Raw genomic sequence first — 16,728 nt, 5'->3', positions numbered from 1 at the left:
GTGGCCCCAGGCTGGGCCTCTGCACAGCTTCACCCCATACCCCACCCTAGTCCCAGGCGCCTGGCCTGGAGTTTCTGTGGAAGGCTGGCTGCTCACAACAGAGCTCCGGAGGCTCCTTGGCAGTTATCCCTGACAAGGTTTACCATTTAGGGATGCTGTCACATCACACCCCAATTGTGGCAACACTTGAGCTAAACCTTTGCGCCGATAGGGCCCTAAGACTCTTTTTCCCTAAGGACTCTTTTTGCCACTAAGGACCTGCTCCCAACAGACTCCCATCTTTTTATCCTGCCCACTTCTTTCCACTGGTTGGCCCTAAGGACCATCTTCCTATCAATTTAGTGCTCACTCTTCCTCTACACTAAAGGCACTTGCTGAACTGGGACATGTCCTGTTTCTACTGGGAAACAGATGTACTTGGAACTTGAACTGCTCTGTCGTGTCAGTGTTCTCCAACTCAGTTTCCAGGCTTTTGTCTTCTGCATGCCCCAGCCTGGCAGGCTGAAACCTGGAAGGCTCCAACTGCCCTACTTCTCATTTCCCCATGCCCTCTGGGCTCCCTCACCACTTCGTGTTGCATGTGCATTTTAGAGAACCCTGAACACACCCGTTTCCAGCCTGAACTAACTCAAGGTCGTTTGTCTGACTAGGTTTCTCACCAGAAATCCTGCCTCCTTCCCTGGACCAATCTTGGGTTTCTCCACAGCACTTGGCTGGGTCTCAGTAACAGAGCCCTAACACTGACCTTTCCCACTGGCGTTCCTTTCACTGAGCTTTGCAGGGGTGGGGACACTGCAGCAGTAGCAGCAGCAGACAGGAACAAGGGGCGCACGGTCCTCCGTAACAGGGTCAATGCAGAGACCCTTCTCTCCACCCCAGGTGTCTCCAAGCAGATGGGGAAGATTTCCCCATCTCTTCCCATTCTGCCACAAAAGCTGGTGCTTGCTACCCTTCTGAGGGCCACGACTGCCTGCTGTCTCTCCTCCATTTCAGGGCCTCGAGCTGCTTGGAGAAAGGCCCGAGACTGATGCTTTCGTCAGCCACTTTGTTACTCTCCAAAACCTTAACAAAAGCTGACGGCAGGGAGCAGAAAAGGAGTGAGCACAGGAATGGAGCTGGCCCCAGGGGAGAGAGACGGAGGAGATAGCAGGGCTGTGGTTAAGTCATTTATTGATTTTACTTCTAAAACCCACATAGCGCCACTTTGCCTCTTCCATAGCTTCAAAGAGCTAATTAACCGCCCAATGAGCCCACCAGGGACACAGAGCTTGTGGGGGATGCAATGAGGTAAAGCCAAGGTCAAAGAGGGTAGCCAGGCCTGGGCCCTGCCTCTATTCCGTCAGTTAAGGACAAAGAGAAAGCTCTTTCCCCTCTCCTTCCAGTCAACAGAGGCTTGGGGCTGAGTTAAGGAACCCGTTGAACTTTCTGAGGCTTCCTTAGCCCCTACAGGCCTACAGCACAGAACAGGCACCCTGGACGAGGCCCAGACATGAGTTCTGCAGAAGACATTAGCTCCAGCTCAGGGCTGGAAAGCAGCCCAGGCCCGTGTCCCCACTGGCGAGGTGCGGGGGGGAAAAGCAGAAGCTTGCTTTCCCTTGGCCTCCCTGAAGGCAGGCAAGGCAGCTGAGGAAGCGCCAGCTGTAGCATGGCTCTCCCCAAGGGCAGAGAAGCAGCAGCGAGGACCTCACTGCCTAGCGGAAAAGGACAGGGATTGTTCTGGTGCCACAATGGCCACTGTCCACCGCCCCAGACACAAAAGAACCAAACAGCCTAAGCCTCAGGCAAAGTGCTTACAAAGCACAAGGTGGGGCACTCTCATCCCCACCGCTCCCCAAAGCTTGCAGCGCTGACAGGCCGCAAGTTACAAGCAGAGAAAGAAAAGCCACTTGGCGGTTTTAATTTTAGCTGCTCTGTGCCCGACTGGCAGGATTAGTTGGCTTGACCTTTAGTGCTGATGCCTCCCTAAGCCTGGGGCCTTAGTCAGGTGGCAGCTTCCAGGCACAAATCACAACTGGAGCTCATCAAATGTGGGGGTTCTGAGCCCCAGGGAAAGGCCTTCAAAATGGACAGGGACCAGGGGGTTGAGGGGTGACCATGGAGGGGGAAACTTGCTTCTCAGCTGCTAACTAGTAAACAAGAGGGAGTTGGTACCCCCCACCACCACACACACACACTCAGTTACCACCAGCAAAACTACACAGGGAGCAGGTAAGAAGTTTTCTTAGCAAACGCTCCACAGGTTCCCCAGGGAAAAGGGACGACTGGGATCAGTGCTGAATGTAGGTATAGTAACTCTGCTGCTGCTCCTGGGGGAGGTTGAGGGGGCTAAGAGAAAAAAGAAACAGACCCAAAAAACCACACTGCTCTTTTATTCAATGGAACATTCCCCTTTAACGCAGTGTTGAATCATACACCGAAAAAAAAAAAAGCCCAGAGAAATTTCTGCAGTTAAACCAGTGAAGAGAACGCGCATTATACATTATTGTCAACATAATCACTCCATGAAGAGAGAAGCAGGGGAAAAAGGAAGCAGAACAAAAAACAGGGGGCTCTAACCCCTAGACACTGCAAAACAGACATTTGGGATTAAAAGAAAATTTAAAAGGAAGTCTTCCAGGAAGGAGAGGAACAAATGGAATCTGAGGCAGCTTAGGCGCTCAGGGAGCCTGGAAACAACTCTCTGGGCTGGCAGACAAGCCCAAGGTGGCTTGGGTGGCCATACCTACTGCTGGCAGGGGTGGCGGGTAGATGTGGACCCTGGAGATTACACCACTACTCTATGAGGGCAACAGAAACAAAACCCCACACTTAAAAAAAAAAAAAAATCTCTGGGGGTGGCTATGGCACCTTGGAAATCTTAGAACCAAAGGAACACCCCTCTCAACTAGCCTGACATCAGTGGCCAAGGTTTGTGCCTAAAACCATTTCATTTGCTCCTCTCCTTGGAAAGAGAAGAGTGAGGAATGGAGAAAAGGGAAAGGAATCTGATTGCAGCAGAAGACCGGGGAGAGCGCCTCCTTGGATGGAGTCTGAAGAAAGAGATAAGGAAATAACAAAGGAAAAAGAAAAAAATTAATAAAAATTTCACAATATGGAGCCAGCGTGTTCCGATTCCGTCCACAAAAATAACTCAGGCTGCTTTGCCGAACCATCCTGTCCACCAGGGGCGCTGTTGAGGCTGTCTGCCTGGAAGGGTCACCAATGGGCGCGGAAAGTCCTCACTCTCATGGCTCGGGCCATCGCCGCCGCGGGGAGGGATCCTGGCGGCCCGGTTTGGGGAGAGGCAAAGGGAGTTGGGTGAGGAGAGAAAGAAGACAAAGAAGACACTCGATGCTACGGGGCGCCAGGAGAGCCCAAGCTGGCGCCCCTACTATCACCTGCCCGTACCCAAGCGAGTCCTCAGTCGCTTGGCCCAGCCCGGTGCGTGCACACACACACATGCGTGCACACAATCACATGCGTGCGTCCCAATGTCTGGCTCCATATGGTGAGGTTCGGCGTGTGTTTAAACGAGACCAATTCTCTCTATATATAATATATATTTTCTTAAAAAACCGAGTCTAGTTCTGTGGTGGAGGCGGTGGGGGAGCTGGAGGCATCCCGAAGGGCGGCATGCCCGCCACCCCCATGCCCATCATGGTGACAAAGTTAGAAGGGTCCATGGGAGGCGGAGGAGGAGGGGGTGGGGCATACATCATGCCGGCGGAACCAGGAGGCGGAGGCGGCGGAGGGGGAGGGGCCCCGGGCGGCAGAGGCGGCTGGACCCCGGGGGGCAGGGGCACCATAGTGGGGTTGCCTTGCATCTGAGGGGCTCCTGGAGAAGCTGCGGCAGCCGCCTGCTGCTGTTGCCATGGCGGGATGGACCCTGTGCCAGCGCTCGTGGTGGTAGTCGTCGTATCTGGGGTGGTAAAGAAGCCCAAGGTCACACGCGCGGGGGGCACACCGCGGCTCTCTGCGGCTGCTGCCTTGGGATGGGGGCGAGGGGCGCCTGCTCCTTGCTTGGCATGCGGTACGGTGGTGGGGGGCGGGCGGGCGGGGCTGTCCTGTGATGGGGGCTGGAGGGGTGGGCAGGACTACCCTGGGGTCAGCCTCAAGGTCTCTGGGCTTAACGGAGTAAGCCCTTTGTCACCAATGCCCCCAGAAGGGCTGAGGGGAAGGTACCAGACACAAGAACCGGCTCTGACATCCCTCCGCCCATCCGCCGCCACCACCGAACGGCACATTCAACCTCAAGGCCACAGCTCCTCTCCCCACGGCCAGGTCCCACCCTGCAGTCTCTCAGGCCCAGTCACATCCCACTCCAGAGCGTGCATGCACCGCCCACCCCTGGCCATATGCACCGGCTCCTGCCGGCCAGCAGCTCACTCAGCCCTAGGGCCTGGACTTCCGGCACCCCAACTGCAGTGCAGGCCCCCCTCGTGGCCCCACAGACCTCTCCCCAGACACAACCACACCAAACATCAGCTTTCCTCCCCAAGACCCCCGAGTGCCATGAGGCCCTTAGTACTGACACCCCCAGCAGAGACTAGAGTCTCATCCCGAGGTGTCACCTGCCTATGTGAGCTGTGACATTCTCATTCCTCTCAGCCCCACCCCCATCCCACCCACCCCCACGAGCCCAAAATAAGCCACTCACTTTGCTGCCATGGCAAGGGGGTACTGGAAGCCATACTGCTGCTGGGCGGAGGGGGTGGCGGAGGCTGCTGCTGCTGCTGCTGCCATGGGGGGAGAGGACCAGAGGGTGGGGGCGGGGGCTGCCCACTGGGCGGCGGCGGCGGTGGGGGCATCATGCCCATAGGCGGCGGCGGCATCATACCTGCAGGAGGCAGAGCCAAGGATGAGGGGCCAGGTTTAGGACAGACCCCCACTCCTCCCCCAGCCCAGCTGACCTCCCCATGAGCAGACATCAGGTTCCATTACCTTTTCCTTGATGCAGACGATAGACCCCAGAGCCCACAGGCGTACTTCCCAGGTACTGATCTTGATGGAAGGAAAGAGCAGGGACTTAGCAGGACATTGGAACTGGCCCGAGAAGACGCCCCCACCAACAGCTTACTCAGTCCCCCAGCTTGCAGTCGCTACTCTTACCACAGCAGTTCTGGAAGCTTGCCTGTGAGACACAGGCCTAAACCTACCCCACACAGAAACCCCTTCCTGAAGGAGTCTTGCTCCTTCCAGAACCTAAGCCTTGACAAGAGACCCATTGCATTCCTCAGCCCCTTTGAGAGCTGCTTCTAGTTTACAGCAACCTGAGGTAACCCTTGCTTATCCCAAAGCCCCAAGGTTTCTGGTCTGACACTTACTTACCCATTGGAGGAGGGCCATGGTGCCCAGGTGGGTGGGGGCCCTGGTTCATCGGTGGTGGTGGCGGCTGCATCCATGGGGGTGGAGGTCCATTAGGGTTGTGCTGCATGGGATGTCCGCCATGCCCACCTGTCAGGCTGGGTAACGGGTGTGGAAAACTGTGGGGGCCACCTCCAGGCCCACCGGGACCACCGCCATGCATGCCGTGATAGGGCCGACTCTCTGAAGGGCCAGAATTCATCCAGGGTGGGCGGCTCTGGGTGGTGGACATAAGAGACTATGTGAGAGCATTTCCCACCAACGTTCCTGCCTGCTCCCCCTGGTGGCAACACTGTTCTTTCGGATATCAGAGGACCACACACACAAGAGCAGAATCCTCCCAAAGTGAGGGGTCTCCAAACATCCTGACATCCCGGAAGAACAATGTTGCCACCCACGTTCATTAACCTGCTCTGCCCAAGGCACCTGGTCACAGCCCCTAGTCTCTGAGAAAGAGAATGGGGGCCAGACCGCGAGAACCAGCTTCTGAAGCTCACCGGTGGAGGTGGGTTGTTGGCGGGAGCAGCAGGCCGCGGTGCACTGGCCAGAGGGGTGCTGGCAGGCCCCGAGGTGGAGCCCACTGATGCTGGCACGGGCGCTTCACCCAGTTCAGCCATGAGGGATAAATATTCTTTATCCATCCGCGCTTTATCCTGAGCTGACTGGGGGTCACCAGGCCTGAAGGTGGGGAGGGGGGCACAAAGAGAGAAGGGCATGAAAATCAGCAAGAAAAACTTTTACCTTGAGGAACTGACACAGAGAACATTTTGAGGACCTGAGTCATGCTTTCTAAAACCTTCCTCAAAAGTTTCATCGGCTCTCCAGTTCTGTGCCCATCCCTGCTCCTGGGATTGCTACATGTACCTCCGCCACAACAGGGACCCTTGGGGCAAGCCCAGAGACAGTGAGCACTAGACCGCAGCCAGCCGTGCCAGCCAGGAAAGCGCAGGCTCTTCCTAAGAGCAAGTTTCATCAACTGCTGCCCTTCCAGGGGCAGCCAGATGGCTCAGTTGGTTGGAGCACGAGCTCTGAATGGCGGGGTTGCCGGTTCGATTCCCACATGGGCCAGTGAGCTGCACCCCTCACAACTAGACTGAAGACAACGAGCTGCTGCTGCTGAACTTCCGGAAGGGTAGCCATTCGGAAGGCTCAGACGGTTAGAGCGCGAGCTCTCAACAACAAGGCTGCCGGTTCAACTCCCACATGGGATGGTGGACTGCGCCCCCTGCAACTAAAGATTGAAAACAGCAACCGGACTTGGAGCTGAGCGGCGCCCTCCACAACTAGATTGAAGGACAATGACTTGGAGCTGATGGGCCCTGTTCCCCAATATAAGTTTTTTTTTTTTAAAAAAAGCTGCACTTCCAGTTTAAGGGAAGAATCTATGCAAGACGGGAACACAACCGCCGTTAACTCCCTTACCAAAGCCACTCAAAGTAGAAAAATGTTTCCCTCAAGTGCTCGTTTGCAACTGCTCAAAATCCATACATTGCTTTGTTTTCTCAAATCAACCTTAAGCAACCTTAAGCAGCAAATACGTTACTTAATTTAATATTGAGCCACGGTGAAAACATTTACACCCAGCATGGGAAGTTCCCAGTTTTCCTGGGCTCAAGATGAGCAGTAAAGTAGGGGTGTTCTGCACACGCAGTTTTTAATCATCCTGGGCTTTAAATCACACCATCACAGATCACATTCACAGAAAGGAAGTTTCTCTTGGGTCCATAGGTTAATTGCAACCAAACAACCAATGTGCTCAAGAGCTGTCCTGTACACCACAGGCTACCAGGAAACCATGAATGCAGCTCCTCACCGTTGGAATTTGCAATCAGAAGCAATGTGGCCAGCCCCTCCACACTTGGTACACACTGTGGTATTGGTAATGCTGCGGGTCTCTGAACTCTGCCAGGGCCTTAAGATCCTGTTGAGAGAAAAAAGTCAACTCAAGGGCAATGGCCAATTTCCCCTTACTGCCCCAGGCTCTTTAGGTTTCCGTGCACTCCCTTCTAAACTGATCACATACCTGTTATCGTCTTCCCGAAGGGTCCCATTCAAGCGAGCCAATTCCCGAAGCTGCATCTTCCGTAGATCATTCTGGTCCTCAGGGGTCTCGATACCCTGCTTCAGGATGTTTCTTATCTAACAGAGACACACAGTGGGCACGGTTAGGTAAGCACTGCGAGTACCACCTACATGTCTGGCAAGATACTTCCTTTCCAGCTCCCTCACCTGTTCTACTGCTTTCTTCACATTCTCCATGGTATTGGCAGTAACCAGGGCATGAAGTGGCTCATCTTCTCCCGGCAACATCTGGCCATCTTTGCGCCCAACTTTCCCTTCTTTCACAGACCCTTTCCCCCGGATCATAATCTTCGCGTTACACTCCTTCTCTATGTTCTTCAACGTGTTCCCTCTATCACAGGCAGAAAGGAACAAGTTGTTCTATACATGACATGCAAATTCACACGCCAAAGGGGGCAGAAGGCAGGATAATCTGGCATTGGCAGAAAACTGAGTGCAGAGAACTGGATTTCCCCACCACAAGCTCCATGACCTAAGTTAAGGCCGGCCGCAGCAATCCTCAAGATTTGACTTCTCTGCAGTAAAATGAGGAAGTCAAGAGACACTTTCTCACAAAGCCATGAACTCAGCCAAAGACAGGAAGGTAAGCCGCTAATGGCACCCAATGAGGCACAATGCAGCCACATCTCACAGGTTCTTAGGAATTCATCCCATAGGCTAGAAGTTACTCACCTGGGCCCAATGAGCAGCCCCACAAAGTTGATTTCTGGATACTCATCTTGTGGAATCATTACTTTATCGCTCACACGTGTTGCTGGTGGTCTAAAGAAGAAAAAACTCACTGCACATTTCTGAGAAGTGACAGAGATAATCAACAGGTCTTCTAAAACCCTTGGGGTTAATTACAGGTGATTTGGGGTCAAAGTGAATAGTACCAAAATTCTTCTACCAGGTCACACATAACCTGCACGTGGTCCTTGTCCCAGATGACCTAGCCCCTCTTACTTGTAATCTGCAGGTGGCTTGAAATCAGGGTTGAGGGCAACCATTTCCGTGATGAGGTTATGCCGTTCCTCTTCAAGTTTTTTGCGGGTGCGGAACTCTCGGGTGTTAAGCCGCTTCCCCTCGCTATTGTAGATGGGCTCAGGGGAAGGGGACCTGTGGAGAACAGACCACCATTACTGCTCTGCATTCACTTTTCTCTCATTCCCACACGGGCTATAATAAGTCTTCCCCAGCCCCTCTGCCTCTCAGACCCTAACACAACACTCTTCGGAGGAACCGACCATAACGTGTGCTATTCAAGACTGTGTGGGATAGGGAGCTGGAAGCCGGCTTAGCATTAGGGGGACTGGGATGTGTGTGAGAGAGGAAAAAAGTGGTTTGGCTTCTAAAAGTGATGAGAGGAAAAAAATCTGTTCTTCTAGGGGAAAATCTTTGGACTGTAAATGGCAAGGACAGTGTCCTCTGGAGTCTTCTTGCCAAACATGGATTTTCTACGATTTGCAAAAACTGTATTATAACTTCATGAACCAAGGAAACCCCAAGTTTAGGTAAAATGTTAACTCTTGCAGAGCTCATGCCCTATCAGGAAGTGTCTGTACCCCTACCACATAGTAAGTATGAGCTCTTTAACCCAATGCAACTAGGACTTGAGGCCACTGCAGCTACTTGGCCCCCACAATGGAGAGAGATGGTTCAAGGCTTCGTCTCTGCTTTTCCTTCAATGGCCTGGCTGGCTGTGTCCAAGGCCCAGGAGTCAACCTGTTTTCTGGCTGTTCGAAGTTGGGGAGTCTGGGTAGAGAAAAACGTTAAGTGCTAAAGCAGCTTCTGAGAGAGGCTGCAAATGCAGATTTGGTCAAGTACTTGTCTAGGGTCTGAACCTGCAAACACCAAGGGGAAAACCTATGATTCTCCACCATAGTTTACAAGTCCAGAAAGCAGATTTTCTCTCTCTTTTTTTAAGGAGTAAAATGCTGTTGCTACAAGTAAAAAATAGTAATGATAAAATGGTCAGTTTACCACAGCTGGATTTTGCGGTAACAAAAAAAAAAAGAGAAGTTACACTCCTAGAATTCTGAGTTAAGATTACAAAAAGGACCATAGCTTGATATTCTCAATGAAAATTTAGTAGCAGCTGCAAGAAGGGAAGAGACCATGTGGATCAGGTTATTAAAAAAACATCCTGAAAGTAGTCAAGACTCCTATACCCTTGGTTTACTTGAGAGAACCTTGCCTAGTTGGAGAGCAAGGACTGAACTCGGCTGCTCCCACTGTCTTCAGCCTAAAGGGAACCATGTCATACCACATTACACACACGATGGAATAAAAGGTCAGGTTTGTTTATGGCTAATGACGGCTAAATGACACCTCCGTTTCTAGCATTTGTATAAACTGTTAACACAATCCGATAATAATGAACAAAAGCAAACGTACCCCAACTTATTTGACTATCATTTTACACATTTAAGTCTACAAGCACTTTTAAAACATTTTAAACTGTGCAACTTAAGCAACATCAAAATGGCATAAAGTGGCTTAATATTGAAAATACACCTTCTTAAGAAATAATCTTATTAAGGTAAGAAACTCATGCATTTCCCTCCAACCTGGGCTCAAAAGCAAAACCAATCAGGCATTAGGGACTCTTTCAAACTGAATCCAAGGGAGAAAAACTGCTCTGGTTTTATTTCTAACATGCTTGACATTGCTAATTCCCACCCATAGCTGTCTAGAATTCAGCATTTCTGGCTAATCATCAAAACAAGCTTTACCAGTACCAAATAAATTGGTTATGTAAAGGCCTCACCACAGTGTTAACTTCTTCCCAAATTGTGAATGTGAAAGGCAAAAGCTGGTATTCTAAGGTTAGAATGGCCCAACTTCTTCACTTCGAGTAGGCAGCATGTAGATCAACTAAATTCTAACCCCACTTCTCCAGGAAGCAAAGGTTTGTTAAAAATTCAACCTTTTGAGGAGTTGCCTGGTAACCTGTAGACATATTATGAAAGGGAAAAGGCCAAAAAGGCACTAAACAGTTGTGGTCTACAACCTACAATGCAAATCTTTGGGGGTGGGGGGAAGAGGTCAAGAAATGTAAAACATAACACAACCCTCCAACCAAAATCTACAGGTGAAAAAATAACAAATTAAACAAAATTAAAGTCAATATGGGAACGTAAGTTAATTTGTTTCTTGGCAAAGGGCAGCAGAAAGATGCGTAAGAGAGCAGCTTCTAAAACCATTACAGCATCTTCCTGATTTAACAAGCTATTAATTGGGTAACAAAAGCCAAAAACACTACTTTGTAAAGCAAAGTGTTTTCAACTATGAAGCATGCACTAAGAGAAATTTCATTGAGAGGGAGGCATATTGCCCTTCAAATTAAATGGACCAGATTTTAGCTGTTCAAAGACCACAATCAGCCAATAAAATTCCTGTTTAGAAAGTTCATTTCCTTCAGATAGACTTTTTTCTTTTCAAAGATGAAATTGTAAACTGAAATGACATGACCACAGCTGTTTGAGGACCACACTCCCCTTAAAAAGAAAAAAAAAAAACAAAACATAAAAGGTAATTTAGGGTTGGTTGCTTGCCTTCCCAAAACAGGTGAGAATATTCTGGCCCCTTCCAAAACCCCCAGGCAATGGCCAAGGCTGAAAATTAATTGGCAGTGAAGGAAGTTGGTTAGAAATTTCATCTGTTTTAAAACCATCTCAAAACCATGAGCAGGAAGATTGTAGCAATGAGCCGACAAGTTTCTGGCCTGATCAAATTCAGTAATGCTCAAAAATATTTATCCCTGCATCGTGTACCTGTGAGAAAAACTCTACACCCTGGGCTTTCAGCCAAAGCAGGTACTGAAAAGGCTGGTTACGGCCCATCTCCCTGTCCCTACAGGTGGGTAAATCAGGTTAAAATCTACATGCTTACCAATTGGAAACCAGTTGTCCATTTTCCTGTAACTTTTTATTCTGCTAATAATTAAGTTTCATTCCAATTTTCTAACTGATGACTGACCATGACCATATATATTGCTAATTAAACCCTAGTCCCCAGAATGGTCAGAGCACCAGTCGTCTTACTAGGATTTTATTGAACTGACACAATATGTTGCCACCAGTAAAACGTATTGAGAAAAAGGTAAAAGCGTTACTGTCAGCTGGTTAAAACTGTTTCCCAACCTGTCCTCAGGGTTAGGGGGGATGCCCAGGTCTCCTGTGCGCAGTTTACGAGTCAGGTCTTCTATCTGCAGTTGCACTGGAAGAAACCAGGTTAGGAAAGAAAAAAAAGGATGGAAAAAAGACAATGTTACCAAAAAACATCTCAAATCTCAACAACAAGCATGAAGAACTCGGAGACTTTGAAAGGGACGATTGATCAGGGAACACACTGAGGCAAAAACTCCCAACCACCTATCGGCAGGAGTCCATTTACATCTATAGGTATTTTTCACTTCAAAATGGTTATCACTTAAGGAAGCAAACAGTTTGCTGGAAGAGGGGTTAGCAGTATAGACTGTTCACTAAGGCTAACATCAAAGCAATTATTAGGAGGTGTCTCACCTCTCCCTCCCCACAAACGCTTGCTATTAATAATTGGCACCCAGAACCAAACCACGTATGTTACCACCGAAACCGTTCCCACATAATTACTCTCTCGAGGGCAAGACTCTTGAGAGTTAGTTTTTCTTCATTAAATATTAAGCATAGCCCAAAATGAAACCCAATTAACATGGGACAAGGAAAAATACCAGTTGAGCAAAGATCATTTTCATGGATACCAGGCTTAAAATTCCTTAAGCAAGTTAAGACATTTAATAACCAATTCAATACCTCATAGAAATTTGTACATACTCTTTCTGTACAACCAGGTCCATACTAGTAGGGCTCTCCCAATACCTGTTTTCATTCAAATTTTAGATGACAATCCAGATACCTTAATACACCAGTAACCCTGAGATGCAAGAAGTCTGTTTTTAGACTTGCTCCTTATGTGGAAGTAAAAGTGGGAGAGTAGAGGATGGAAAGTGTGGGTCAAGGAGAAAGTATGTGGCCCTCAGACCTTGACAAATGAGGCTGCACATGAAAGAGATGAGGGTTGCACAGAAGTTCAGTGACTGCAGGGAAATGTTACCGGGCTGATTTCTCATGATAATGGGACTTGCTGAGCCAGATCACTTTCTTCAGCGTGCAGAATAACCACCTGTTTCTTACCTGTAGCACCTGAGAGTTCTGAGCAGGCATCTCTAATAAGGGCAAGTCTTACTGGGTTGGGTTAAAGTTGAACTGGTTCAAGACAGGATTAATGCATGTCTAACCCAAGATACCCTTCTAATTCTAACTACATCCCACAGGGCTGCACCACATACCCATTCAAACTGAAAATATGAAAATCCACATCGCTATCAGAAGATATTGTGGGCACTCTGTACAAGGCAGTGTGTACTGTGAGAGACAGAAGAGGAGTAAGACTCATGGCTCCCTAAGCTCTTTTACGCCAGAGAAGTTCTGACATGGAGGTCAAGTACTAAGCTCAACAACTCAAGGTGAAAGTCACCTTCATGGTGGGTAGGCAGTCCTCTTAACTGGATTATAGGGGTTTGGGGTCTGATCTGAGGAAATAACTGGCACTTGAACTAAATCAAAAGGTTGCTCTCTTCCTTACAGCAGAGATCCATACCAGCCTCCACTTTGGTTCTTGCTACTTTTATTATAAATAGACCTTAGAGCTCAGGGCGTTAACTCCTTCCACAAGAAGAGAAGTGAAGATATAAAGAATGAGTTTGTTTTCCCATTTTGTAAGTCGCTCCACTAGGGACATTTTCACAAGGTTGTGAAGACCCAGACCAATCTAATATGAGACGTAAGGGGGTGGGTGATAGTAGATAGGAATAATAGGGAAAGAAGAAATATTAGTACTGTGAACATTAGACAATTCCAATATCTCAAATCCAATTCTCAGCAGTCTAAAACATGTAAGAGATTATAGTCCTCAAGAATAACATGCCAGCCTTAAAGCTTTTTGTGAAGGCCACAGACTCATAGGTCTAGGAGACCTTTGCCCTAATTTATTCCAAAGGGGATGTTTATTTGGTTAGTAAGAAAATGTATATCAAGTGAACTTTTTTGAGACAGCCGCACAAGTACATAAATAAAAGTAAAACTTGTATTAATAACCTTGTATTTTAAAAAAGGAAATTTTAAGGTTAATTTCATTTCCATTGTGGACAGTCATTCTTAATTCTTAAAATTTCCCAACAGTTGAGATTTTTTATCCTAGTAACTCATTCCATATCCAAGCAATATCCCTTTCCCAGCAGAATTCTTTGAATTCTTTCGTAAATATAAGAGCCTTCATTTTAAGACAGCTCTCCAAAGACCAAACCAGACAAGATGCTGAAGGAAAGGTTAAAACTCAAAGAAATGGTAAAAGGGGGGTGCACTGTAAACACTTCCAGAACCACTTTTTGATTGAGTTTTTTTCCTTTCAGAAAGCACCTATAAAAAGTAAAAGACCACATTTTACGGGAAGGGAGGAATACGAAATTATGGTGCAAGGCCACGCTGAAGAAGGTACTTGGTTATGCAACACCTGCAGTGTTCTCCATTGGGGCTGTGTTCAGAGAGGCAGGAGACACTCACCTCATCAACTGGCAATGAACAGCAGCTGAAAAGAGTGGGGTGGGGTGCTGAACTGGGGACTATTCTCACTCCTAAGTGGGCCCCTCTACTTTCCTGGAACTCATGGAGAACACTGCTGTTATATATAGACCAAAACAAGGAGCTGCAAATGCAGGACTCACAGCAAAAACTGAAAAATTATGTCAAAATCGTGAAAGCATACCTCATCTCAAAAAAGAAAACTTTAAAGCCTCTAACTTTCAACAGATAAAATGCTGCTTATAATAGTAATGATCTGAAAATGCACTTGGGTGCAGAACGTGTATTTACCTATATAAGCTCTTTCTTGTTCCCGAGTAAGTCCAGGGGGGATAACTGTAGGCATTCCTGGAATCACGGTCTTCTGTTCCATTGTGTCTTGGTTCCACCGGCTCCTCTTCCGCTTCTTACTTGGGAAGTCTAAAGGCAAATAAAGTCCATCAGATGCAAATAAAAACCAGCAGAGTAGCTATCAACAGGCAGTTTGGCATATTTATGACATTACAGTCTCAACAGACTGTGAAACAGAGCTTGACCTACACTGTAAATGGCGAACAACAGAAGACAAACCTAAAAAAACAGACACATGTGGCCACTACAAGGGGACCTGGACCTGGTTCCGAAAAGTTAACATTTCAGAGAAACTCTGTGAAGTATGTAAACAAGGCGATAAATCTTAAGGCGTAAAATTTCAGACAGGGGAAAAAAGTATTGACAAAATAAATACCACATCACCCACGAATGCTTTAAAAGCCCCAGGGAAGGTAAGAATAGAATGAATAATCAAACAAATTTGTAAAGTTACATTGGAGGACTGCTGGCCCCTCCCACCTCCACACCCCCACCAGTCACCTTTAGCACAACTAAACCTGTGGCTGGATTCTGCAACAAGATCACTTTTGTCTTCAGACGTTTAGTCAAGATCAGCATTCAATTTTCCCGGCTATTTGGGAACTTAGTGTCTTGACTATCAAATGTTCAACAAAGAACAAACCACACAACAGTGAAAACCTCCTTCCTCAATACAAAGGCAGAAATTCCCTACATTGAGTACACCAAAGTGGGTCAACTCCCCAGGTGCAAGCCCCAACCAGGGGGCGGTACACCAGAATTCTCTAAGGTACATAAAGGAAAGCCAGGCAAAAAACTGCGTGTCCCCCAACAGACACAACAGACTGGACCCCATTAGGCCCTGAAGACCTGCAACCTCTTTTGTTCTCGGTAGTGAAGAAACGCTGCTTTGCAGCCGAAATAGACGAGCTATTTTGGGAACTTTTCTCTTTCAGACTCCGCCACGACCAGGAAGAGGCGGTTCCACGTCGTCACTTGACCCTTCACACCCTCCTGACCTGCACGCCCAACAGCCCGGCCACCTACTCGAGCCCTTGCACACCCCTCCCCTACACCTGGGGCTAGAGAGCAACCGCGCGCCCCCCAGGTTGGTCGGGCCGCACACTGCGCCTGCGCACAGCAAACCTCCCGCCCGGACTCCCCCCCCCCCGCCGGCTCGCAGAGCGCGTGCGCAACACTCGAGGCCCGAAAACCAGGCCGCGCGCCCCGTCGCGCCTCCGCCAGGGCCTCCCCGTGCGCGCGCGCGCCCCTGCCGCGTGCAGCCGCCGCCGTCACCGCTGCCGCGCGCCCCTCCGCCGGCCGGGCCCGTCCGCACGACGCCTCTCGCGCTCTCTCGGCCCGACTCACCTCCTCCGCCGCCGGCCGGGCCCGGCTGCTGGTCCTGACGCGGCGGCTGGGGTGGCAGCGGCGACACGCGCTGGTAGAGCGGCGGCGGAGAGGGCGGCTGCGGCGGCGGGTACGAGGAGCACGGGGAGGGCGGTGGCGGCGGTGGGGGGGGCGGCGGCGGAGGCAGCGCCGCGAACGGGAAGGCCGCGGTCAGGGCCCCCACCGAGCCTACGGGCGGGGGAAGTAGCGGCCTGGGTAGCAGCAGCTCCGCCCCGGGTCTGGGGGCAGGCGGTGACCCCGGCTCGAAACCCCCTTTGGGCCCGGGAAGGGAGGGAAGGCCGGGGGGGGGGCCCAGCTTACCCAGCGGCGTGGCGTTTGCTCCGGTCGCCATGGCGCCCCGGGGGACCGGCACCGGCGGCTCCTCGGCGGCGGCTTTTCCTTAGCGAATCTTTCGGGGAGGGGGGGAGGGAGTCGCTGCGCTAGCGCGCGGAACCCGTCCTCTCACGCGGCGGGCGGCGGCGGCGCGAGACGCACAAAGAGGGAGGAGAGAGGCCGCCGCGGGGGCGGGCCGGGGGCGAAGGGGCAGAGGCCTGGATTGGGCCGGGCCGAGGCAAAGGGTCGGAATTGGCAGCCTCCGATTGGCGGAGCTTCAGTCCTTCTCGATGCGCGCTGGGATTGGCCGGACCGTTAGGCCAGGCGAGGAAATGGCGGCCGAGTCTGGCGAGCTGGGAGGTGTCGCAGCGCGCACTTCATTTGTTACTGCGCGAACTGAGCTCCGAGTCCAGAAGGGCGGGGTTAGGGTGGGGCAAACTATGACGTAGGCGCCAAGAGCGCTCTCATTGGCTGCAGTGGATGGAATCAGTCAAACTCGGTTGCATCGTAGTGTCATACGATTGGCTGTCTCTTGTTCGAGTCTTTTTCCACTCCCCGTCCCTGGGGAGCAGTTTCGATGGGAGTAAGCGAAAGGTCGCTGCGGAAAGCCACGGCGGAACGAAATTTACGGCGGGGAGGAGTGGAGTAGGAG

General features: G+C 50.3%; 1 protein-coding gene across 21 annotated transcripts; it reads right to left on the bottom strand.

The window, feature by feature from the left end:
* Positions 1 to 2,352: 2,352 nt before the first annotated feature.
* On the bottom strand, positions 2,353 to 16,474 carry SF1 (splicing factor 1). 21 transcript variants are annotated; one of them, XM_081064174.1, is made up of 14 exons: positions 16,065 to 16,474; positions 15,726 to 15,932; positions 14,319 to 14,447; positions 11,550 to 11,625; positions 8,371 to 8,523; positions 8,098 to 8,187; positions 7,573 to 7,756; positions 7,367 to 7,482; positions 7,157 to 7,264; positions 5,841 to 6,021; positions 5,304 to 5,581; positions 4,921 to 4,980; positions 4,637 to 4,816; positions 2,353 to 3,898 (listed from the first exon to the last, which is right to left on the bottom strand). In XM_081064174.1, the coding sequence occupies exons 1-14, from the start codon at positions 16,093 to 16,095 to the stop codon at positions 3,649 to 3,651; spliced, it is 2,043 nt and encodes a 680-aa protein (XP_080920300.1). In that variant the 5' UTR covers positions 16,096 to 16,474; the 3' UTR covers positions 2,353 to 3,648. The 21 variants fall into 21 exon arrangements, with proteins under 21 accessions (XP_080920300.1, XP_080920303.1, XP_080920297.1 ...); XM_081064177.1 differs by having other exon boundaries at positions 2,353 to 3,260; XM_081064171.1 differs by having other exon boundaries at positions 5,308 to 5,581.
* Between the last annotated feature and the right edge of the window lie 254 nt (positions 16,475 to 16,728).

Source organism: Rhinolophus hipposideros (assembly GCF_964194185.1).
Source record: "Rhinolophus hipposideros genome assembly, chromosome: 10".
Taxonomy (NCBI): domain Eukaryota; kingdom Metazoa; phylum Chordata; class Mammalia; order Chiroptera; family Rhinolophidae; genus Rhinolophus; species Rhinolophus hipposideros.
The sequence above is the reverse complement of the archived record's forward strand: the minus strand, read 5'-3'. Positions and strand labels throughout refer to the sequence as shown.